The sequence below is a fragment of the Conger conger genome, chromosome 14 (assembly GCF_963514075.1).
Source record: "Conger conger chromosome 14, fConCon1.1, whole genome shotgun sequence".
Classification (NCBI taxonomy): domain Eukaryota; kingdom Metazoa; phylum Chordata; class Actinopteri; order Anguilliformes; family Congridae; genus Conger; species Conger conger.
The window spans coordinates 13,543,263-13,567,104 of NC_083773.1; the positions used below are offsets into that span (position 1 = coordinate 13,543,263).

Here is a 23,842-nt window from a genome sequence, read left to right on the forward strand (position 1 = left end):
TAACAAACTCCGTAATCCTCCAATTAGCATGCAACACATATTAGCATACTATTGAAGTGCATGCTCATAACATTTGCATATCTGACCAATTATGTCAATATTATTCATCACATAACTAATAAACGTTCCAGTAAGCTGCTCATTAATCTGAAAAGTACATTGTTCGCAGATAAATATTCTGTTTGAGTCAGACTGTGGTGCTCAACAGTCAATTTGAGAATTCACAAAAGGTCATTCTTCCAATAACCTTTAAATGAAATGGGAAAATTTCATGGAACCTCATGTTGTCACTAATTTGATATAAAAAAGGACACCTATTTTTATTTCTTTTTGAAAGCAGGTCCCAGCAGATCAGTTTTATTATATTTACATCACTCAGGATCAATTGATGTTGTGTTGTGGGCAGGCCTGCACAGCCACATTGACTACACACACCACAGAAAAGAATTGACCCAGCATTCAGAAAAACTCAAAAAACCATGTAGCTGCCTTTGGGTACAGCTACATGGAGGGCAGAGTGTATTTCTGCACCCACAAATGCACACGAGAATACGGCGGAAACCCACAGAAATCAGCAGTGAGTATAGTGGTGTAAAATGAGGAGTAAAATGTTAAAATAATAATTTGCTTTTAGGTTTGGATTACATAGCAGAAAAACGTATGAATTATAAGAATGCAATATATTGAATACTACTGAAATAATGGTTCTATGTGAATGTAGCAGAATCAATACAGGCTACATTTCTGTAGCTGCCAGATATTGACTTTTTTTGTCGTGCTACACATATTGATTGAAAATATTGATTGTAGTTATAAGGTATAGTCATACAGCACTGAAAATACAACCGAAATATACCACTTTAACTTTCGCTTTTGATAGTGCTAGATATTTAATGCTAGCATTACAGCACTGTCAAAGCAATAGTCCCTTAATTGTAATTACCTTTGCAGCGTAACACACTGCTTCACTAACTCAGAATACTGAATTTACCAAAGAGAAATCAACACGTGTATAAAAAACGAACACGCTAGATTAGGCTATAGAGCAGACAAAAACACATAGAACAAAACACACACTAACGAGCAGAGACGAGGCCTCAGAGCAGAAGCAGATAGTGCCTGGTGTCTCACGGGGAAGGAGAAGAGGAAGGTCAGGTAGTGACCTCTTGACCCTGGCTCCCCCTCCTGCTGTGACTTTGGCCCCTCCCATGACTCCCATCGTCAGTGGGCTTCTCGCCTAAGCTCCGCCCCTATCCTCGCACTCATTGGTCCCACCACTGATCACTCCGGAGGCTTTTCCCTGGATTCTCCTCTGACCCCTCCTTCCCGGGGCCCCTCCCCTGGACTCCGCCCCTGTGCTCTATCCTAGCCCAGGCCGCCCCCTTGATCGTGACCCTTGACCCCAGGTCTCACCCTGGCTGCAACCCGCTTCTTGTGCTGTGACCCAAGTTTCTCCCGAATGGCCAAAACCTGCCCTCCTGGGCTTGTTCAGATATGCTGCATACTAGCTATCACCTGGCCACCTGGCTCCAGTACAGGTGTTACAATATGAATTTAAATGGTTAACAATAGGGTAAATGCACAAGAAAATGTAGGTGCAATAGCGCAGTCTCTGGCTCCAATTTGCACAATACGGTGCCCACCGAAAGACATCACTTCCATGGTGTCAAAGTGCTTTTTTCGCGTGTACGGGGGACGTAACCAACACGGGCCTGTATTCGGCCGCTTGGCCATGCCCTCCACCCCGCTTCTCCACCCACGGTCTGGCCTCTCCTCGGCCCCCTCCCCCAGCGCCTCACCTGGGATGGGGATGATGGGAATGCTCTCATTGGGCACCACTCGGGGGGAGCTGCTGTCCTCCACGTAGAAATGGGCGGTCTGGAAACACCTCCTGCAGAGGCGGGGAGAGGAAGCACACAGCGTGTAAACAGTGAGAATCTGCCGCGGACACGCAGGTGACGATCCTGCTGAAGGTAAACACAGATGGCCTACGGACCCGGGATCGACTCCGTGTACTCTGGACCCTCAGCGCTGCTCGCAATGCACAAACACACACACACACACACACACACACACACGTGTACATTCCACCACCGCAGATATACGCACGTATATATTATTATAAGTTACAAATCTTGAATCTCGCTGTTCTAAAACAGGTTTGCAGTCACTTTTTTGATCACTCCGTCACACACACGCGCACACACACTCGGCACAGCGGGGGTACACTTGACAAACACAGCAGTGGGTCCCCTGCAAGTGGAGTTCAGACAGAAATACATCAGCACGCTCTCATCCTCTCCCTTTGCCGGTGAAAACAACAAGCTCAGAAAGAGCCAAAACAGACAAACGGGTAAACACTCCAAATTGCCTCCTCTCTGTAAATTCAGCGTTGCGTAACAGTTGAGATTAAATCAGCACCTGTTTGTCTTGTGAGACGCGCGGCAAAGGAGAAGTGAAAGGCAGGCGGGCGAGGGGAAAATCAATAGGTAAGAGTGCAGAGAGCGGAGAGAGGGAGAGAGAGAGAGAGGCTCGTAGCGTGGTCGCACTCCAGGCTAAACGTTAAAGGAGGGCTCCCTGCCCGCCGGTACGTCTCTGTGGCGCTCCTACCTGTACTTAATGCAGAGCAGGGAGCAGAGGCTGGCCATCCCGGAGAGACACAGGAGCGCGAGAGAGGAGAGAGCAGCTTCTGCATGGTGGCTCAGAGCGAGGGAGGGAGGGAGGGCGGGAGGGAGGGAGGGAGGGGGGCGTGGGCCTTCCTGAAGTGCGTCACAAACCCACCCCCCTCCGCCCGCTGATAATGACCTGTCGGGGCTGGCACTTCAGGGATAACGAGCCTCCCTCTCTCCCTCCCTCCTTCCCTCCCTCCTTCTCTCACCACCTCGGCATGGGCCTATTGTGCAGCCTGCGCTGTTCCCACATCAGCTCCTGCTCTGTGCCCACAGCGGCCCGGGGCACAGGGTTAGAGGACTGTGCGCTGATCCTGGAGCCAGGCCCAGAATAAGATTAGCACTGACCAACGGTCTCCTCTCACTACAGCACCTGTGCTCCCCACCCCCTGCACACACCTCCCCACACGACGTGCGCGTTTAGCACACAAGGGCAGGGACTATCTGCTTCCGCACGACAAGCTGCAGGACCGCGTTCGTCTCAGAGATAAGGGAACGCTGTGAAACGACTCCGCGGGGGGGCAGAGCACCCGGCCATGGGGGAGGGGAATGCTGGGTATCGTGCAGGAAGGGGGAATCCCCACACGGGGCGACGGACAGAATCCCTGCGAGTGGACGTGAGACCGGAGCGTTAGCGTAGCGTGGGGGCTAATCTTCCCCTCGTCTAGTCGTGTAATTAAGAGTGGCAGCCCTGTCAGGCCCAGTCTCAGGGCTTGCATAAGCCTCTTTGGCATCGTGCTCGCCATAAACAATGGGACACTAATCAATGCGGCGCGCTGACATTTGGAAATCCGGAAAGGTAGTGGAGAGGAGAAAAAAGCCACGGTGCCTGACTGCAAACAATCTTCCCTCACTTCCTCACAGAGGAACCTCAGTGCTTTCAGGAGCGAGTTGTATAACATAACCTTGGTATCAAAAGCATATCTTTATGATTAAGAGATAAAAACCTTGTCTTTCAGTAGTGTCTTTATGATTTGATTATCGTCAACAAAATTGTCTGCATGACAGTGGCCACTGGAGAATGATTATCTTAAGTGTGTGTGTGTGTGTGTGTGTACGTGCATGCATTTGTGTGTGCATGCGTTTGTGTGTGTCTGCACCTGTGTGTGTGTCTGCGCCTTTGTGTGTGCGCCTGTGTGTGTGCGTGTGTGTGTCAATGCCAGCTCGGAATGTGTTGATGTAATTCTGGCACCCCTGACAAAATCCCACACTAGGCTGAATGAGAGGAGGACAGAACTGTCAATCAGTCACCCCAGATTGACTTTTACAAGCTCAAAGCTCTTGTTTAACCTGTTTCTTTAACGTTCTTGGCGTAGTGCACTGCTGATAGTGCCCGCCAGTCAGGGAAGCATATATTTTCCGTGTTGTTCTTAAAATGATTTATTTGTGTGACAGACACCCTCGCTAAACCACTTATAGAGCTCACACTTTTACACAACAGGGTTCTTACTGAAGGAAATAAGGTTAAGTATCGCACTCGTGGATACAACAGTGCACCTGGGAATTCAAGCTGCAACCTCCAGGTTAGAAGTCCAGTCCCCTTACCATTAAAACCCACTTCCCGCTGGGGCTAAAATGGTGTGCTTCGTCCCTACTGTTTCCACTCTAAACACTGTGAGAGAAAGGGCACGGGGGTCCTGGGTTTTCATCAACCTGAGGAAGTTCCCTTTTCATGCTCCTGATTGTTCAGTCTAATCCTGTAACAACTGGCAGAGTAACAACAATCCCCAAAGTCCTAAGACCCTGCTCACAGTGAGCGCTATGCATGCTGGGAGGGGATGGGTGGCACAGGGTGAGTGAGAGTGCTCCTCCGGGCTGTGAAAAGGGTTAAGAGAGCATGTGGGGACAGAGATGCATATTGTGTGTGTATTCGTGCAGACGTGCGTCTCATCACCATTTTTAACCCCACTAGCGACAGCTCAGTGTGTATGTATGTGTTTGTGTGTGTGTGTGTGTGTGTGTGTGTGTATGGGTGTGTGTGTGTGTGTGTGTGTGTGTGTGTGTATGTGTGTGTGTGTGTGTGTGTGTGTGTGTATGTATGTGTGTGTGTGTATGTGTGTGTGTATATGTGTGTGTTTGTGTGTGTGTGTGTGTGTATGTGTGTGTTTGTGTGTGTTTGTGTGTGTGTTTGTGTGTGTGCGCGTGTTTACATGTGAGAACAGTGTGTGTGTGTGTGTGTAGCAGCTCCTGGTTGTGTGGGTAATGAGGACAGCCCAGTGTGTGTGTGTGTGTGTGTGTTTGTGCGTGTGCTTGTGTGTGTGTTTGTGTGTGTGTTTCTGTTTGTGTTTGTGTGTGTGTGTGTGTGTTTGTGTGTGTGTTTGTGTGTGTAGCAGCTCCTGGTTGTGTGGGTAATGAGGACAGCCCATTCATGTCCATTCTGCTCCACTGCCGGAGGGAGAAGCAAGCAGGGGGTTACAGCTACCATGGCAACACACAACTCCAGAGTTCCCAGTTCCCCCACGTAGACAGCAGCCTCGGGCCTGGAGGTGAGGCAGGAAAGCCCTGGGCAGCAGAGAACAGCAGAACCAGAGAGAACAGCAGGGCCATAGAGAACAGCATGACCAGAGAGAACAGCAGGGCCAGATAGAACAGCAGAGCTAGAGAGAACAGCAGGGCCAGAGAGAACAGCAGGGCCAGAGAGAACAGCATGACCAGAGAGAACAGCAGAGCTAGAGAGAACAGCAGGGGCAGAGAGAGAGAACAACAGAACCAGAGAGAACAGCAGAACCAGAGAGTACAGCAGAGCTAGAGAGAACAGCAGAGCCAGTTAGAACAGCAGAGCCAGAGAGAACAGCAGGGCCAGAGAGAACAGCATGACCAGAGAGAACAGCAGGGCCAGAGAGAACAGCAGAGCTAGAGAGAACAGCAGGGCCAGAGAGAACAGCATGACCAGAGAGAACAGCAGAGCTAGAGAGAACAGCAGGGCCAGAGAGAGAGAACAGCAGAACCAGAGGGAACAGCAGGGCCGGAGAGAACAGCAGGGCTAGAGAGAGAGAACAGCACAACCAGAGGGAACAGCAGGGCCAGAGAGAACAGCAGGGCTAGAGAGAGAGAACAGCAGGGCTAGAGAGAACAGCATGGCCAGAGAGAGAGAACAGCAGGCTAGAGAGAGAGAACAGCAGGGCCAGAGAGAACAGCAGTGCTAGAGAAAACAGCAGGGCCAGAGGGAACAGCAGGGCCAGAGAGAGAGAAGAGCAAGGCCAGAGAGAGAGAACAGCAAGGCCAGAGAGAGAGAACAGCAGGGCCAGAGAGAGAGAACAGCAAGGCCAGAGAAAGAGAACAGCAGGGCCGGAGAGAGAGAACAGCAGGGCCAGAGAGAGAGAACAGCAGAACCAGAGGGAACAGCAGGGCCAGAGAGAACAGCAGGGCTAGAGAGAGAGAACAGCAGGGCCAGAGAGAACAGCAGGGCCAGAGAGAGAGAACAGCAGGGCTAGAGAGAGAGAACAGCAGGGCCAGAGAGAACAGCAGAGCTAGAGAGAACAGCAGGGCCAGAGAGAGAGAACAGCAGAACCAGAGGGAACAGCAGGGCCAGAGAGAACAGCAGGGCCAGAGAGAGAGAACAGCAGAACCAGAGGGAACAGCAGGGCCAGAGAGAACAGCATGGCCAGAGAGAACAGCAGTGCTAGAGAAAACAGCAGGGCCAGAGGGAACAGCAGGGCCAGAGAGAGAGAACAGCAAGGCCAGAGAGAGAGAACAGCAGGGCCAGAGAGAGAGAACAGCAAGGCCAGAGAGAGAGAGAGAGAGAACAGCATGGCCAGAGAGAGAGAACAGCAAGGCCAGAGAGAGAGAACAGCAGGGCCGGAGAGAGAACAGCAAGGCCAGAGAGAGAGAACAGCAGGGCCAGAGAGAGAGAACAGCAGAACCAGAGGGAACAGCAGGGCCAGAGAGAACAGCAGGGCCAGAGAGAGAGAACAGCAGGGCCAGAGAGAACAGCAGGGCTAGAGAGAACAGCAGGGCCAGAGGGAACAGCAGGGCCAGAGAGCGAGAACAGCAAGGCCAGAGAGAGAGAACAGCAGGGCCAGAGAGAGAGAACAGCAAGGCCAGAGAGAGAAAACAGCAGGGCCAGAGAGAGAGAACAGCAAGGCTAGAGAGAGAGAACAGCAGGGCCAGAGAGAACAGCAGGGCTAGAGAGAACAGCATGGCCAGAGAGAGAGAACAGCAGGGCTAGAGAGAGAGAACAGCAGGGCCAGAGAGAACAGCAAGGCCAGAGAGAGAGAACAGCAGGGCCAGAGAGAGAGAACAGCAAGGCCAGAGAGAGAGAGAACAGCATGGCCAGAGAGAGAGAACAGCAAGGCCAGAGAGAGAGAACAGCAGGGCCAGAGAGAGAGAACAGTAGAACCAGAGGGAACAGCAGGGCCAGAGAGAACAGCAGGGCCAGAGAGAGAGAACAGCAGGGCTAGAGAGAGAGAACAGCAGGGCCAGAGAGAACAGCAGGGCTAGAGAGAACAGCAGGGCCAGAGGGAACAGCAGGGCCAGAGAGAGAGAACAGCAAGGCCAGAGAGAGAGAACAGCAGGGCCAGAGAGAGAGAACAGCAAGGCCAGAGAGAGAAAACAGCAGGGCCAGAGAGAGAGAACAGCAAGGCTAGAGAGAGAGAACAGCAGGGCTAGAGAGAACAGCATGGCCAGAGAGAGAGAACAGCAGGGCTAGAGAGAGAGAACAGCAGGGCCAGAGAGAACAGCAGTGCTAGAGAAAACAGCAGGGCCAGAGGGAACAGCAGGGCCAGAGGGAACAGCAGGGCCAGAGAGAGAGAACAGCAAGGCCAGAGAGAGAGAACAGCAAGACCAGAGAGAGAGAACAGCAGGGCCGGAGAGAGAGAACAGCAAGGCCAGAGAGAGAGAACAGCAGGGCCAGAGAGAGAGAACAGCAGAACCAGAGGGAACAGCAGGGCCAGAGAGAACAGCAGGGCTAGAGAGAGAGAACAGCAGGGCCAGAGAGAACAGCAGGGCTAGAGAGAACAGCAGGGCCAGAGAGAGAGAACAGCAGGACTAGAGAGAGAGAACAGCAGGGCCAGAGAGAACAGCAGGGCTAGAGAGAACAGCAGGGCTAGAGAGAACAGCAGGGCCAGAGGGAACAGCAGGGCCTCTGTGTGTTGCGTGTTTGTGCGCCCAAGGTATTTACATGGCGTGTGGCCAGAATTAGCGCAGATGAACAGACAGCAGGGAGACCCCTACATCAGTGAGGCCCTTAGGGGCCCCAGTGCAGCGTGGGGCTGCAGGGAGGAGGGAGGTAGGGAGGAAGGGTGTACCATGAAGAGGGACAAATGCTCTGTGTAGTGGTGTGTGTGTGCGTATGTGAGTGTGCATGTGTGTGAGTGTGCGTGTGTGCACGCGTGCGTGCGCGTGTGTGGTGGGGTTTTTTAGTCAGTGCCAGACTTAATGGTGGTGTTGATAGGTTTAGTCTGTGCCAGACTTAATTGGCAGTTGTGTATTGGGGGTCTTGAGAGGCGTAGCATTGGAGGACGGGGGTGGGGATTTGAGAGCGGCAGCGATGAGCACACCCACCTCCCGCTCCTCCACCCCGCCCCGAGCCTTCAGGAGAAGCGGACGCTCAGTCGCGGTGCGGACAGACGTGGCCGGCGGGAGACACAGCCATGGAAACAGACCTTTACAGCCGCCCTGACACTAATGGCTGAATAACGTGTCCCCCCGGGCAAGGCAGCCACTGTACTCTGTCTCACTTACTGTCACCCCAATATAATCTCACATCTCTAACCTGCTGTCATCTACTGTAGCTCCCACAGGTCAACAGGGACACACTGCCATTCCACACACACACACCGTCTGGCCACTTCACACAGGCTTAACGTACCTCTAAATATGGCACACAGGCCAATAAACATGATACGACTGATACATAAGTAACATACAAATAACTTCATTTACCGGACTCAAGTCTGAGTATGTGGTGTTTATGGACCGTGTACATGCTGTACTGGAACAAACAAAACACACCCTGGAGTGAAATCCAGCTAGATCAGTTTGAAATGACCAGCTGTTTCAAAACAGTTTGAGCTGGTCAAACCATGTGGAGTATGGAGCTGGACTGACCCGTTTAGCTACCAGCTGTTTCAAAACCTAGATTGAGCTGTTTTTTTCCAGCAGGGACCATTTCTGTACTTATTCCCACAGTTAATAAGCCCCAGATAGAATGTTCTTATTCAACCCAGTTTACTGTACAGTATTGAAAAAACCCCCACAAAAAACACACACACTCCTGACAACACATTGGCAGGCATATGGTCCCCTTCATTAGCGATCTGGCTAATACCCGCTCGCGGACACAATAGCGTCAGCCTGACTGTAGAGAGGAGCCAGACAGGCCCGGTGTTATGACCGCTCGGCTCTCACCTCCAGTACACCAGCACGGCCAGCAGCAGCACCAGGCAGACGAAGGTGAGGGCCGAGACCACCACCAGCGGGATGATCCACTCCCCCCTGCTGGAGCCGTGCGGCGGGGTCCTCGTCATGTTGGACACGCTGTTCCTCTCTGTCGGGGGGGAGGGGGGGACAGACACCGGGAGGGTCAGCTCAGGTCAAGACGATAGACTATGATCAAGCAGGCTGCCCATATCCCACCATTTTCCACATACAAACCCTCCGGACCTTGAGCAGCAATAACAATAATAAAAAATAAAAAAAACAGACAGATGTGTTTGAGAAAAGCAGAGACGCATGTCTTTTCCTTTAGACTGTAGACTGAAGCTGGTGCCTCGAGCGCAGTTTGTGCTATTCTCCCAGGAAGCAATTAAATGACAATCATCAAATGAATGTGTTCTCTTCTCCCATAAGCCCACTCCACCTGCAGCCGGAAGAGGCTGCTCCTGTTTAGTCCGGCCTCGGGGCTCGTAGGTCTCAGAGAGCGCGCGGCAGGCCAAATATAAATAATAAACAGCAACATTATTAGATCGCCTCGCAGGAATGCACAGCCGCCTTGCGTCTGGCCCGTATTCATTACACACGCTGCTTTGCCGGAGCTCAAAGGCCGCACTTGAAGAAGAGCGAAGCGGTCGCGCCGGGTGGCGCGATCGTTACCGGTCTGGATTTAGCCGTGAGCGCTGTACCTACCCCAGCCCGGCGTCCAGGTCCCTGACATTGTGCCACGTTACGGAGCAGACGGGGGGGTCCTCTCCGCCCGCATGGCTGGACAGCTGAGCCCGAGGAACGCGAGCGCTGATGGAGCGCTAACAGAGCGCTAACAGAGCGCTAACGGCGCGCCAACGGAGAGTGTGGAGTCGCGGTGCCCTCCCAGAACCTGTCTCTCTGCCGAGCGCCAGTGAAATGTGACCGGAAGCACAGGGGCCCAGGCATGCAGGCTAACGCACCCGGGCTGACACACACACAGACACATGTGCGCATGCACACACGCGTGCGCACACACACGGACACACACCTATACACAAACATCCACACACAGGAACAGACTCTCACACACACACACGCACACACACGAGCACACAGACAGACATGCACAGACACACACACACACACACACGTGCGAGCACACAAACAAACACACCCCCACATGCAGACACACACGCAGACATAGACACACACACACACAAAGACTCACACATATACAAACACACACACACAAAGGCTCACACACACGTACGAGCACACAAACAAACACACCCCCACATGCAGACACACACGCAGACATAGACACACACACACAAAGGCTCACACATATACAAACACACACACACACACACACACGTGTGAGCACACAAACACACACAGACATAGACACACACACACACACACACACAGAAAGGCTCACACATACACACACGCACAGAGCTATAAATGGAGCAGATCTCTCCCTGCAGCTGTGCCTCTGCTCTGCACTCGTCTCGCTGGGTCTGAAAGTAGGCCAGCAGTCCGCTGAGAAACGGAGCGCGCGGGAACGAGGGATGATAGGAAGGCAGCAGAAACAGGCGATGGAGGGAAGGAGGGATGGAAAAGGGATAAGGGTGGAATGAGACGTGGCCAGGAAGGGAACTGAGACGTACTTAAGGGACTTTACCAGGGATTTTAATGGACTAGGCCGGGGTGGGTAACTGAGTGGGGCATCACCTGTTCCACATCAATACCTGAACTGCTCCACACAACACAAAACAATGAGCTCCTCACTAATCAGTCTAATGTCAGCCACCTGCTGGGTTTCCCCCAGGTATTAATAGCAGGGCCGCTGCACCTGCACTGAATTCACGAACACCTCGGCAAACATCCCGGAAATATCAATAAAACCTCAAACTCACATCTCCATGGAAGGGGATAACAGGCACAGGTGGTGCCAGGTAACAAAACCGGCACTGTGCAGTTACGCTTTCACCAGGTCAGGTGTAGGCTATACCGTGTGAACACCAGGGCTCACAACTTCACACCCGGGCTGCACGGAGGCACTCACCCCTCCACCGGCTATTCTCAGGGGGAAATCCTGAACTGACTAAAAGAGACTCATTTAGGAGACCCAAGGAGGTGTAGAGAACCAAACGACCAGTACGAACAGAAGAAAGAGAAGTACATTCGCTGACTATTGTTGCACTCCCCCAAAATATCAGTGTTTTTTATTTGTATATGCACGTGTTCTGTATAATGTGATGCTAGGTTATATGTGCAGCGTCATGTAACATAAATGTTACATCCAAAGACCAAGATACTGCACCTATAACCTCAAAATGTATACTCAGTGAGCACTTTATTAGGTATTTATTACTTTTTTTTAGACTTATTAAGTCTTCTGCTGCTGCAGCCTATCTACTTAGAGGTTTAATGCGTTATGTGTTCAGAGATACTCTTCTGCATACCACTGTTGTAATGTGTGGTTATTTGTATTACTTCCTGTCACCTTTGACAAGATTGGCCCTTCTCCTCTGACCTCTCTTATTAATGACGCCTTTCTGCCCACAGAACTGCTGCTCACTGGATGTTTTTTGTTGTTCGTACCATTCTCTGTAAACTCTAGAGACTGTTGTGTGTGAAAATCCCAGAAGATCAGTTTCTGAGATACTCAATCCACCCTGCCTAGCACCAACAAAGTAACTTAGATCACATTTCTGGTCTGAAAAATAGCCAAACCTCTTGACATCTAGCTGCTGCCACATGATTGGCTGATTAAGTATATACATTAAAAAATGGGTGTACAGGTCTACCTAATAAAGTGATCACTATGTGTATATAATATAACTTGGCTCAATTAACTCAATGAATACCTTCCATTCTATTTTGTTTCGTAGTGAATCTATTAAATATTCAATGTGTGCGGGTAGTTTCACATCTCTCAAAACACAAAAAACTAAAATCCCTTCTCAACATAAATATTTAGCCAACGAAAGACTCCTGCATGTCTTTATGACTGTAGGGCACAAAGTTTACACCAAACATAAATGTTCCAAAATATCATGTTTGATCATAACATGTTTTCACATATGCTGTACTTTTTAAAATAACAGACGGAACGGGTGGCCAATAAATCACAAGTGAAAAAAATATATGAAAATAAATAATTCTCTCAAATGACTTTACTGCAATTTAAAAAAGCATCTTCAAAGAACCTACATTAATTTTATTTTAATTTTTTAATTTTCTGAAATACATAATACAGCTAAACTTGTCAAAAGGATACGACAAATAATTCTACATACAGTCAACAACTATGGTCGACTTAAGAAATGCCCTTACAAATGATCTTACAGCATAATTTTTCTTCTTTAATATTTGAAAGTAAGCAAAAAAACATGAATCGGCAAAAACAGCATACTGATTTATTACCCTGGACTAGTGTACTGGCACAAGGGGAGACTAGCTTAGGTACATTTCATTCATGCAGGAGACCACAGCCACTCTGCATTCACAGTTGAAGCTCTGGGTGAATTCTGTGAAAGTGCTCCAATGCACCGTGGCCTGGGCCAACGTCTTACATCACTGGGCATTCATCTGATTTACCATCAGTATACGCCTCCTCAACTGCTAAAATGGCGGCACTCAACGTGACAGAAGGGAAATGAGAGAAGAGAGCACACTAAACCCACGCAGCAGGGAGTCTTTCAGGGACTTCGCTGGGCAGGGGACAGGTGGGTTATGGGTATGACCTCTGACCTGACGGATGAAGGGTGTCCAGAGCCTCTCGGCCCAGGTGGTCCTGGAGTGCTGCTGGCTACCGCCCAGCTCTGCACACACAGCCTGCCTTCTGCAGCTCTCTGGCTCTCCTGGAACATTATCTTTATCACCACACCGCTCCTGAGTCTCGCTTAGTGCTTCTTAAGCTTCAGACCTCAGCCTAATGGGGAGTGAGTGTGAGAAAGTGCTCCAGTCTATAGCTGTGTGTGTGTGTGTATGTGTGAATAACACAGTGCTCCAGTCTATAGCTGTGTGTGTGTGTGTGTGTGTGTGTGTGTGTGTGTGTGAGAGAGTAACACAGAGCTCCAGTCTATAGCTGTGAGTGTGTATGTGTGAATAACAGAGTGCTCCAGTTTATAGCTGTGTGTGTGTGTGAGTAAGACAGAGCTCCAGTCTATAGCTGTGTGTGTGAGTAACACAGTGCTCCGGTCAATAGCTGTGTGTGTGTGTGTGTGTGTGCGCGCGTGTAACACAGTCTATAGCTTTGTATGAGTAACACCGTGTGGCACTATGGAAGAATTGCTCTACTGAACCATATTTCTCTTGATTGTCTCTCTCTTTCCTCTACCCTGCAAATATAAGCTGCTTTGTCATTTGTCCTGGTTTAAGATGGCTCAATGCCTGCTAAGAAGCCACAGCCATAGCTACTGTACCTTAGGTTCACACTGTACTCAAGGCCACTTGCTCCCTCTCCAGGATAATATTCGTATATAAAACAATCGAGAAAACAATATTCGGCCAAACGATAACTACGAAAGGCTGCAAGAGTCAGCTGAGTCAACATGGATCGCAACGCCTCTTTACTGAAGTTAATCTCATTACAAAGTAGGTTTGCTTCCTTTGTCCACCATAAAGAAGTACAGTAAGTAAAAGGCAATGCCACCAGTGAAGAAGTAGCCCCTTGTGAGTAACACAATCATTCCCATTGCTTTTAAAAAGCAACAAGCAAGCCGCTGGAAGCCATAGAGTATATTGTTACACTACATTACACCACTTTTGCTTTGGCACCTTCTTATGGCGTCTGTATTTCTCCTCTCCTCGAGAACTTTTTTTAAATATGACAGGTGTTATTAGTTTGCTTCCTGAGAGTCTAGTAGGAGGCACAAAGAAGGGCGAAACTTTGATCAAGGCTGTTGATAACCATATCCCAAATTGCTTTCAAACGCTGATTATTTCTTTACATGCTCACATGCTTTACATGGTTGAGATAGTATTGCATCACTGTGCACTTTAAATTTAAAACATTAATTAACATGAACTATTTTCTCTAGTTTTTGTCATTTGTTTAGTATTTGTTTGTATAATTTCAGATCAATGGGACCGCTGAATGGACCTGAAGCTAAGAACTATTATTCTTCATTCCATTCATTTGGAAAATATGAAAGCCTTTCCTTAATGCTGACACATTACTTGTTCATTATTAACAACATCAGCAATATATTGAATCTCACGAGGGCCAGTGGACTGCCTTATTTTGGACCGATAACCACAAATCATTCAAAATTTCTGTTTTGTAAGAGATTGTTATTGGTTATTTGACATTAGGGGCGTTATTTGGGGCCTGTAGTGCAGTGGGTAAGGTACATCAAGGTCGGTGGTTCGATCCCCGGTGTAGCCGCAATAAGATCCACACAGCTGTTGGGCTTCGGATAAAAGCGTCAGCCAAATAACATGGGATGTAAATGCGATCTGACTCGTTCTTTTAAAAAATATTCCGGCACCCTGCTTCTGACTGCTCAAACTGCTCACGACTGAAATGGGCAGCGTGAATAAGACTAATATCTCACGCTCTAACGTCTTACTCTGCGAAAGGCAGTCACGCACAGCCGAGCTCAGCGCTCAGTAAACAACAGCTCAGGGATGGACGCCAGCCCTTTTGTATTTGGCTTCCGCGGCCGCAGAGGGAGAGCCTAGCTATCGACCGGAGCGCAGGGCCTGATTAGATGTAATGCAGATAAATGAGTATGTCACGCCTCAGACTGTAGTGGACTCATCCCAGAGTTCAGCAGCCTGCAGGGAGAGAGCCAATTATCGCCCGGCGAGGTGATAACAGCCAATCAATGACCCCGCCTCTGCCCACCTGACGACACAGCGGGGTGAAGGGGGGTGCAGGAGGGTAGCGTTTGAGTCGCCTGAGTAAGACCGCAGTCAAAATGCAGCGCCCAGAGAAATAAAGGGACTTCTCCCCCCGTAAAGTGATGAAATCTGATACATCGGGATATAAAGCCCTATTGAGTACAATACTGGGGCAGGTAGGGGGGAGTAGGGCCTCCATTTTAGAGGTGACCCACTTTTAATCCAGTCGACACAGTAGCGTACGGAAGCTAACGGCCCGGGATAGAAAAGAGGAAAAGCCTGGCGATCCGTAATACGACAAAGCCAGAGCGAAACGGGGTCAGAACCGCAAGTCGCTAATCTCCCATTCCTCGACACTGTGGCGGGGGTGGGGGGCTCCTCACCTGTGTGGATGGAGAAGGGCCACACTTTCTTCTCCTCGCCGCTCACTTTGGTGGTCAGGCTGGGGCTGACCGGGGGCTGAATCTCCAACGTGTCGTTCCCCAAATCCTGGGTAGGGGCCACTGTGCCCGACTGTGTCACCAGCTGGTCCTCCGTGGCACTAGAGGGCGTTGTTCTGGGTGCCTGCTCGCCGGTCTCTGGTCCTTTCTCTTTAGCCGTGGAGTCCGGGGCAGCTGTGGGCGGCTCTTTGACCGCCGTGGTGTTGACCTGCGTTTCCACCTCATCCGGAGCAACTTTCTTCTCCTTCACGACCTCTCCCTCTTCCTCCTCCTCCTCCTCCTCCCCCTCTCTCTCGCCCTCCTCCCCCTCTCCTTTCCCCTTCTCTCCCTCCTCGGCGCCCTCGCCGTCTTTGGGCGCGGCCTCTCCGTCGGAGCCCTGCGAGGGGGCCGGCTCTGAGGTCGGGGGGGCTGCGGGCTTGGCGGGCTGGCGGGTGGTGCCGGGGCCCGAGGGGGGGGCCCTGGAGGGCCACACGGAGCTGGGGAAGGAGGAGATGACGCCCCCGCTGAAGCCCAGGCCGGCCAGCAGGGTGCTGGTAACCACCGACGCCACCGTGGCCTGGCTGCCGCTGGACGACGGCCCCATCCCCGTCGCCATGGAGACGAAGGAGAACGGCAGGCCCGAGGAGGTCCAGGTGGAGGAGCCGGAGCTGATGGGGGCCATGTCGGCGGAGGAGGCAGGAGACGCAGTGGGCTGTGGGCGAGAGAACCCAGCTCTTACAGTCTGCTTTCAATCAGACCGACACTTAGGCATTTATACTACACTTGGACATCGAAAACCCTTTGAACAATGAATTAAAAATAAAAAGCAATGGCCTGTATTGTGGAAAAAAAAAAGCATGTAAACATGGTTATTTATGGCTTTAAAAGTATGTTTTTTGAATAGTTCCATTTATTTCCCCACGCTGCATCGTTTTCAGTTGTTGAGTTGAGACACTGAGCCTGATGAGACCTTTGAACTGGAACAGATGTGTTCCAATCTGCCGCACGTCTTTAAGTGTGCTCCTACTCCTTTTCCTCACATTAGTCCACTTTGGAAGAATTTCTCAAATTCTTTTTTTATCTGAGACCATTAAATAGTTTTTTCCTTCTAAAAAAAGACACTGTCGAAAAAATAATTACAGAAATATTGAGAATATTCAATCAATTTGTAATATATCTGAGACACCAATTTAGAAATCTTCTTGTGCAATGGAAGGGGAGCAAAATCATATTAATTAATATTAAAAAACGCAAAGGCAAAGGTTATGGATACTATCGGTGATCGCATTTTGTCGTCCAAAAATATGTTGTTGTGTTTCCAAGCACTGAAAAGCAATAACACTGTCATCTGTTGGCCAGCAGAAGTATTACACGTCAATGGGCATACCATTCCAGTCTTGACTATTCTTGTTCCCTCGAATATCCTGGTGGTGTTCGCTGTAACAACAAAACACATTTCCACTTGCGGTTAAATTGTGATGAAAGCACACCATTTAAATTAAGATGTTCCATTTAAGAAATAAAAATGTTCAAATGCGAGAGGTGGAGCGCTGAAATCTATATAAAGTCAAATAATACCGCGGTCTCACAGTGGTCCGGGTAAATGAAAACCATTAAACCCGAAGCAAAGGTAAAAGCCAGGGCAATTTCCCTGTATTTATTTGCACCCCGCCGTGTCAAATGTAATGATTATTTTTCACACCGCTGAGTAAATGGTCCCGCCTGCTCTGTCCAGGAAGCGTGGGGACAGTATATGCACAGGCGGGGGAGAGAGGCATTATTTGCAAATACTTTGTCCATGTGTGGCAAACAGCCCCATTCTTTTTCTGCACTGCATTACAACATGCCCATTATTGTGCTTGCATTTCTGTGGGGACAGATTTGATGGTCCTCTACTCTGTTTGTCGGTTCACGGAGGGAGAGACAGAGCAAGGGAGAGAGAGAGAGACAGAGAAAGACAGAGGGAGGGAGAGGGAGAGTGCAAGAGATAGAGAAAGACAGAGGGAGAGTGAGAGAGCAAGAGAGCGAGTGAGAGAGAGAGAGGGGGAGGAGAACGAGAGCAAGAGACAGAAAGAAAGAGTGTGGGAGAGAGAGGAGGGGTGAGAAAGTAAGAGGGGGGAAGGAGAATGGGGGAGGGGGAGAAAGAGAGAGAGGGAGACGCGTGACTCACCCCTGAAGAGCATGCTCTGGCTGAAGTCGCTGCGCATGTCACTGCGACACACGGCCTGGACCCTGAACAGGTAGAGGACGTCCGGGAACACAGGGGTGATGACGGCCTCCTGGGGGCACAAACACAGGGTGAGGGCCCTCTCTGCACCCCACAACCAGACCACCTCACTGACCGCGGCTCTGCAGAACAGCGGGAGGGTATGGAGGCTTTCACTGTGACACAGGCGTCAATATCGCGTGACAGAAATGAGCTGCCAGAAACACAGCCGGCTTCTCATCGATTCCTGCCACCCTAACGTAGGAGAGGCCTCTGGGGCTGAGCGGCTGATAAGACGACGGCAGATTAAAGGTCACAGAGAGGTGAGAGGGCAGAGGTCACCCATCCTCCTCCCTTCACACCCTCTGACACTGTTCCGCTGCTCATTAGCATCCCGGCGCTAGCTCATTTTCCCCATACCGTGCGGTTGGAGGTCACACCAGTTTTCAGGGAAGGCAGAGGTGAGATATAAGTTGATGCGGGGTATAGCACATGGGGAGTAACAGATGGCGCACATCAACCCGGCTTCATTTCTTTGTCAGGTTATGAAAACGCCGTGCATACATTTACCTTATCAGAAATGTGGGTTATTGTGGGAAAAAACGGGAACCGCGCTTTTAATACCACAACGCTACAGCGCGTTTATTCGCTGACATCTCCTATTCACAGACACATTGATCCAAGCGTACACTTTGCATGAGGAAATGTTATATTGGCTCTCGCTGGCTCTTACTCAAGTACAAACAGGTGTGACGCATAAAGACGTCTGCTGTTAAGATGTCATCCGCATTTTGCACTCGTTTGAACCGGTTACTAAAACGGATCATTTGTCTATTTTAACGTCGCTTTTTTTTTCCTTGTCTTTTTTTTTTACGGATGATGCATCCCCAGCCCCGTGAATTACGCCTCCGTGGCACTGCCGAGACCCGGTACAATACTGAACGCATGAAGAAACGCTATTATCATAATTTACATCCAGGGAACCCGTGCGTCGGTGGGGGCTCGGAGCACAAGTAAATCTTACGCTAAGTAATGGCATTAGCTCTGTGTCCGCCGTCCCCCCTGTCTGATTTATGCGAGTTCCATTCACTTTAATTCGGTTAAGGATCTTTCCAAGAACGGGCGGATATTAGCGGAGGGAGGCCGCGGCGCGTGGAGGTCCGCTCAGCCGGGCCCCTCCGCCAGGCCCCTCCGCCTGGGAGCCGGCGTGATTTCATCAGGCCTGCCGGTCCCTAACGTGACCCAGATAACGACGTCCTGGGAGGACACGGAAAATAAAAATGGAGATGAAGTGACAACGGGAGCAGGGAGGAGGAAGAGGAGCGTTCCCCGCGCTGAGAGGAGCGGGGATGTGATTCCATTAGCGATTGCGCGGGCGGGCGGGAGCGTGCGGGGGGCGCGACGCGGAAGGCCGGGCCGGGCGCGGGGAAGCGGCTCCACGCCCTCCAGAGCATTCCCCCCTCCGAAGCCAGAATTACCCACCTCATCAGCTCTGGGGCCCTCTTTGAATACTTATGAACCTGGGGTATTTAAAGTTTCATCTCCGTCTTTTAAACAGCGAGGGGGCCGTGTTGCCTCAGACACATATTATAATGCTAACACCGCGTTTGGCTGGGGGAAAAATCCGCCCGAGGAATAAAAGGTCACTTTGCTTGGAAATGAAATGCGTTTACCCCAAGGTGCAGCCAGCCAGCTCTTTCTTCCCCACTTCACAACACGTTTCCTCCAGAATGTACTTAGCATTGGAGTAGGGAACCCACCGACACTGCCTGCAACATGGGCTGTGTTCGCTGGGTCTACCAGCCTGTTAATGTCTCTCGAACCGTTTCGGCGCACAGCTATAAAAGGGCCGACTGATGGACACGCACCGGAACCATTCGAAGGCTGTGGAGCCGTGATGGGCGCGGCCCCAGAGCCAATCGGAGGCTGAGGAGCTGCCAGGGGGCGGGGGTCTCACCAGTTCCTGGTTGCTGTCTTTGACGAAGGTCTTCTCGTACGACTCGTCGTTCTTGGTCCAGCTGTAGGAGATCATGAAGTTGATGATGGGAGGGTGGTAAACCACATCTGGCCTGGTCCACCTCACCACCAACGCCGTCCTGTTCAGGGGCTGCACCTTCATGTTGAACGGGGCACTGCTGCACACTGGAGAGGGGCATTATGGGAAAACAAGCAGGCGGGGGTTAAGAGATTACACATCAAAACAACGAGGATAAACCTTTGCAGCAGCGCTGTGGGTTTACAACAGCCTCAGAGTTAGAGTTCAGATCTGTTGTTTTATGCAGCATTTAAATTCATAAATTCATACAGATATTTAGTGACAAAACAAAAAAGAGAATTTGGGCTGAGTACCTCGCTGAAGGGCAGAAACACAGAGGCTGACCTGCGAGGGAGTGAAGCAGCACCCTTCATATGCGAGCCCGGCAATCCCCCACCCCTCCCCACCCTTCATTAGTCAGAATACCCAAACATCGCAGCGCACGAACACCGCTCAAAGCACACAGCTCATCCATAAAAAACAGCCACGGCGCAGGAATCAAAGGCGCTCGCTCAGATGCACGGAGGCCACGCATGTAAACAAAGGGAATCGCAGCATTATTGCTGCGGACAAGCTCTAAGATTCTCGCCGCGAGCGCTTGATCCTGGGTAGTGCACCGTGTGGATCGCAAACTGCTGAAAAAATTGATTTTATGTCAAGGTATCTGATGCTGACTTATCACAGGGGATGAAATAATGTATTAGTTCATATATTTCTGCCTCTGGGCCTTTCATTAAGCTGTTTTTCGTTCATTTCAGTGAGTTGGTATCTGCGCTCCGCTGTCGTCTCGGGAGACATCCATTGCAGTGCAGCGTACGGCCACTAGATGGCCCTGTAACCCCAGGGATGGGCAGCTTTGCGCTCGAGTTAGCATTACATCATGTCTTTCCGCACACGGCCGCTTCCAGGTCCCCGGTAATCTCAAAAGCAGAAGGTGTTTAATCATCAAGCATGTCAGCAATGCAAATAAAGAGCTGAAATCTTAACCTGCATTAATTCCGCGGGAACTCAAGACTGAAATCCTTTCACCCCTCATAAGCATAAGTCTCTCCCTACCACCCAAAACAATGGGGTGATTCACTTTCCTTGCTACTTTAGTGTCAAATACCACAATGCCACCATCTCCTTTGTTGCTGCTGCTAGTCCAGTAACACAAATACGGATTAGAAAAACAGCTCTATTAATAATACCTTTTATAATGCTGCATAAAAAAACAGTAATAATACTTCTGCTTAAGAAACGCTGTGGGTCCTCCTCCATCAGGCTGGCTCCTCTCTCAGAGTATACGTATTGATAACAGCGTCTCTCAGACGCAAGGCGTGATGTGACCTGTGCCCCAGCCTCAGAAATAAGGAATGAGGCAGGAGAACGAGGGGACGGAGGAGTGCAGAAAGGAGTAATGAATAAAAGAGGGATGGAGAGACAGAGAGAGAATAGAATACAGAGGAGGTGTGGTGGCCGAGAGGGAGAAAGCGAGAGACAAGGAGGGACAGAGAGAGAGAGAGAGAGAGGGCAGGCGGGAGAGAGAGAGAGAGAGAAAGAGAGAGTGAGCAGGTGCGACAGCCGCTGATGGCACGGTCCGCTCGGCGCCCCGTTCAGGACGTCCCCAATCCCAGCAGGCCTGGGCATTTCCTGTGCCCGAGCACTAAATAAGCTCCTTCCTCCCAGAAGCCCCCACGGTGATGGATGGGTTGTGGCAACTTTCAGAAAACTACACACAGGCCATTCATTCAGGCGACGGGCTGTTTCACAGTGGGCTGGGCCTGGGGACGGGGGCCCCTGGGGGCCCGGGGGACGGCGGCAGTGAGTGATAGGACGGAGCAGGGGTGGGGCGGGGCGGGGGAGGGGAGCCACGGCGGAAACGCAGGCGACCCCGAGAGGGCATAATCCCCCCGCCCTCCCCCCCGTACAGTGCCGATGCAGAGGCCTAAACACGCAGGTCTCTTCAGAGATGAGGCGCTCTGTATTAAAGAGCCACCAGCCCCAGGCTACTGTAGCACAGCCCTGAGGGGAGAGAGGACACAGGAGCGGGCAGAGAGAGAGAGAGAGAGAGAGAGAGAGAGAGAGAGAGAGAGAGAGAGAGAGAGAGAGAGAGAGAGAGAGAGAGAGAGAGAGAGAGAGAGAGAGAGAGAGAGAGAGAGAGGGAGGGAGGGAGGGAGGGAGGGAGGGAGAGAGAAAGAGAGAGAGAGAGAGAGAGAGAGAGCCACCTGTGTCCACGCCACGGGTCTAAGTGGCGTTCGAGCCGTCTCTCGGAGAATTAAGAGCGTTTAAGAGCGGTCCGTTTAATCGCCACGGCGCCCAAACACGTCGCCACGCTCCCGCAGAGACTGCGCCGGGTGTTGAATCACGACGGCCTTTTCTTTTTTTTTTCGTTTCCAATAAACTACAATTTACTGTGACCACCTTCCAGCTACAATGTCAACATAGCCGGATAATTTCCCTTGTAAAAAAAATGAAGTGTGTAATTTGTTCATTTGTCAAAGCCGGAGGACAATACCTTTAATGGGAGCAGGAACCTAGCATTAGAGTAATGTTTTGCTCCTTCAAAAGTCCTGAAATTTTGATGTTTGGAAGACTGTAAAGTTCCTGTTAAAAAAACATGAGCCCCCCCTACCATAATTCTGAAAAGCCCAGGCTTAATGTGGGATTTGACTCAGGCAGGCAAATCATAACTACAGCTATTAAACGCCATAATGACAATAATCACAAGGCACTATGCCCATGGATACCTTGTGTTCTGGAATGCTAGCCCTCGTGTGGAATGCGCCCAGGGCGGAGAAACATTATGTTTTGTATCGCAGGCTTCAATTCATCTGTGGACAGACTGCAGTCCCTCCCAGAAACTGCTGCCACCAACAGACCACGCCCACCCACCAGCGTCTCACCCTGGCTTTGTGTTTCAAACACTTCTCAAAGCGTATCAGTTATGGTCTAATCCACACCAGCAAACGCCACAAAAGCAATTTCACCCCACCGCCTTCATTTATATTGGCCTATTTTTAGACTGAATATTAACGATTACTCTCCCTCTCTGCTCTCAATTATATCCATCCTGCCTCGTCACTGGGAGGGAGGGGCAGCGGGGTGGGAGGGGTGGGGGGTTGGGGACATTGTCTATGCACGGTACCTACCAATCAATTCTTTAAGCCAAAATTAAAACTATCATTCAACGTACAGAAAAACATCATCTCGTCAGCTCACTCGGTTAACACGGGAGGCTGAATTAATTCTAATGGAGATGGAAGGGCTCCTGCAGGACTTCATTACACACGTCCCACTGATTGTTTAGATTTGCCTTCTATTATTCGGTCAACCTTTGAGACCGGAGCCATGATAATTGTAATTTATGATCTGAGAGGCTTGGGCAAAGGCAGTCATCAGTTATGTCTTTTTGTCTTTTTTTTTTCTCCCTTTCTTTTCAAGGTTACAGGGTGGTAGAGCACAATTAATTCCCGGCGAGAGGGTAACGGTATGCAAAAGCACCCTTGCGGTTTCCAGCCGGGCTTTGTTTCTCAGAGGCGGGCGTGCCTGATTTGATGGGATTGTGTCATTTGTCACCGGTGACGCCGGAGCGTTGCGTACGCGGGCCCTGCCGCGCGAGGCGAGGCGCGGCTCCCCGGCATCGCTACGCTAATCTCAGCGCCGCGCGCCGGCGTTAGCCTCCCGCAGCGGCGGAGCCCCCGACGCGCTTTCGATCCCCCGAAGAGAGCGGCGACACCGTCACCAGCGGGAGAGCGGGGACGCGTCCCGTAATGATGACATCACCGGAGGCGCTGAGGTGTGTGGAGGGGCAGGTGGAGGTGTGAGAGGCGCGGGGAGGGGGGGGGGGGGGGAACGTGGGGGGTGTGTAGAGCGGGGAGCTATGACAGGCTGTCGCTGGGAGCCTGTCGTTACTCCGCCTGTCTTCGGCTTGTTATTTCCTAGCTCATGCTTCCTCTACACCTGTCTACCTGACACAGCCACTCACAGGAACTGTGCCTCAAGCCTTCCATGGGCATCCCTCACAATCCCTCCTCATCACATTTCATTTATAATTTTCCATTCGCTCTTTGTAGCGATGCGCAAAGGCCACCATCAAAAGCACAGTGCACCACGCGGTATTCCTGAGAAGTAAGCAGTGTGGATTGACACAGAATACATAGCGTGAGGTACCACAGAGTTCACACAGTGTGGGATTATATTGTGTACACACAGTGTCTAAAGGTACAGAGTATACATTGTGCTGATTGATATGCATTATCACCTCTATCAACAGTGAGACACTTTGTTTAGTAGACATTGAGGCTTATTAGCTTCAATAATACTGCCCACACCG

At 50.7% G+C, this 23,842-nt stretch overlaps 1 protein-coding gene across 1 annotated transcript in view; it reads right to left on the minus strand.

Moving 5' to 3' along the window:
- ptprga (protein tyrosine phosphatase receptor type Ga) overlaps positions 1–23,842 on the minus strand; it is a 213,721-nt gene that overhangs the window by 23,016 nt on the left and 166,863 nt on the right. The window contains exons 9-14 of the mRNA XM_061219524.1: positions 19,450–19,634; positions 17,457–17,565; positions 16,674–16,723; positions 15,251–15,998; positions 9,018–9,156; positions 1,800–1,891 (exon numbers count right to left, since the gene is read on the minus strand). Of these exons, the coding sequence (XP_061075508.1) occupies positions 1,800–1,891; positions 9,018–9,156; positions 15,251–15,998; positions 16,674–16,723; positions 17,457–17,565; positions 19,450–19,634 (1,323 nt within the window). The remainder of the gene's footprint in view (positions 1–1,799; positions 1,892–9,017; positions 9,157–15,250; positions 15,999–16,673; positions 16,724–17,456; positions 17,566–19,449; positions 19,635–23,842) is intronic.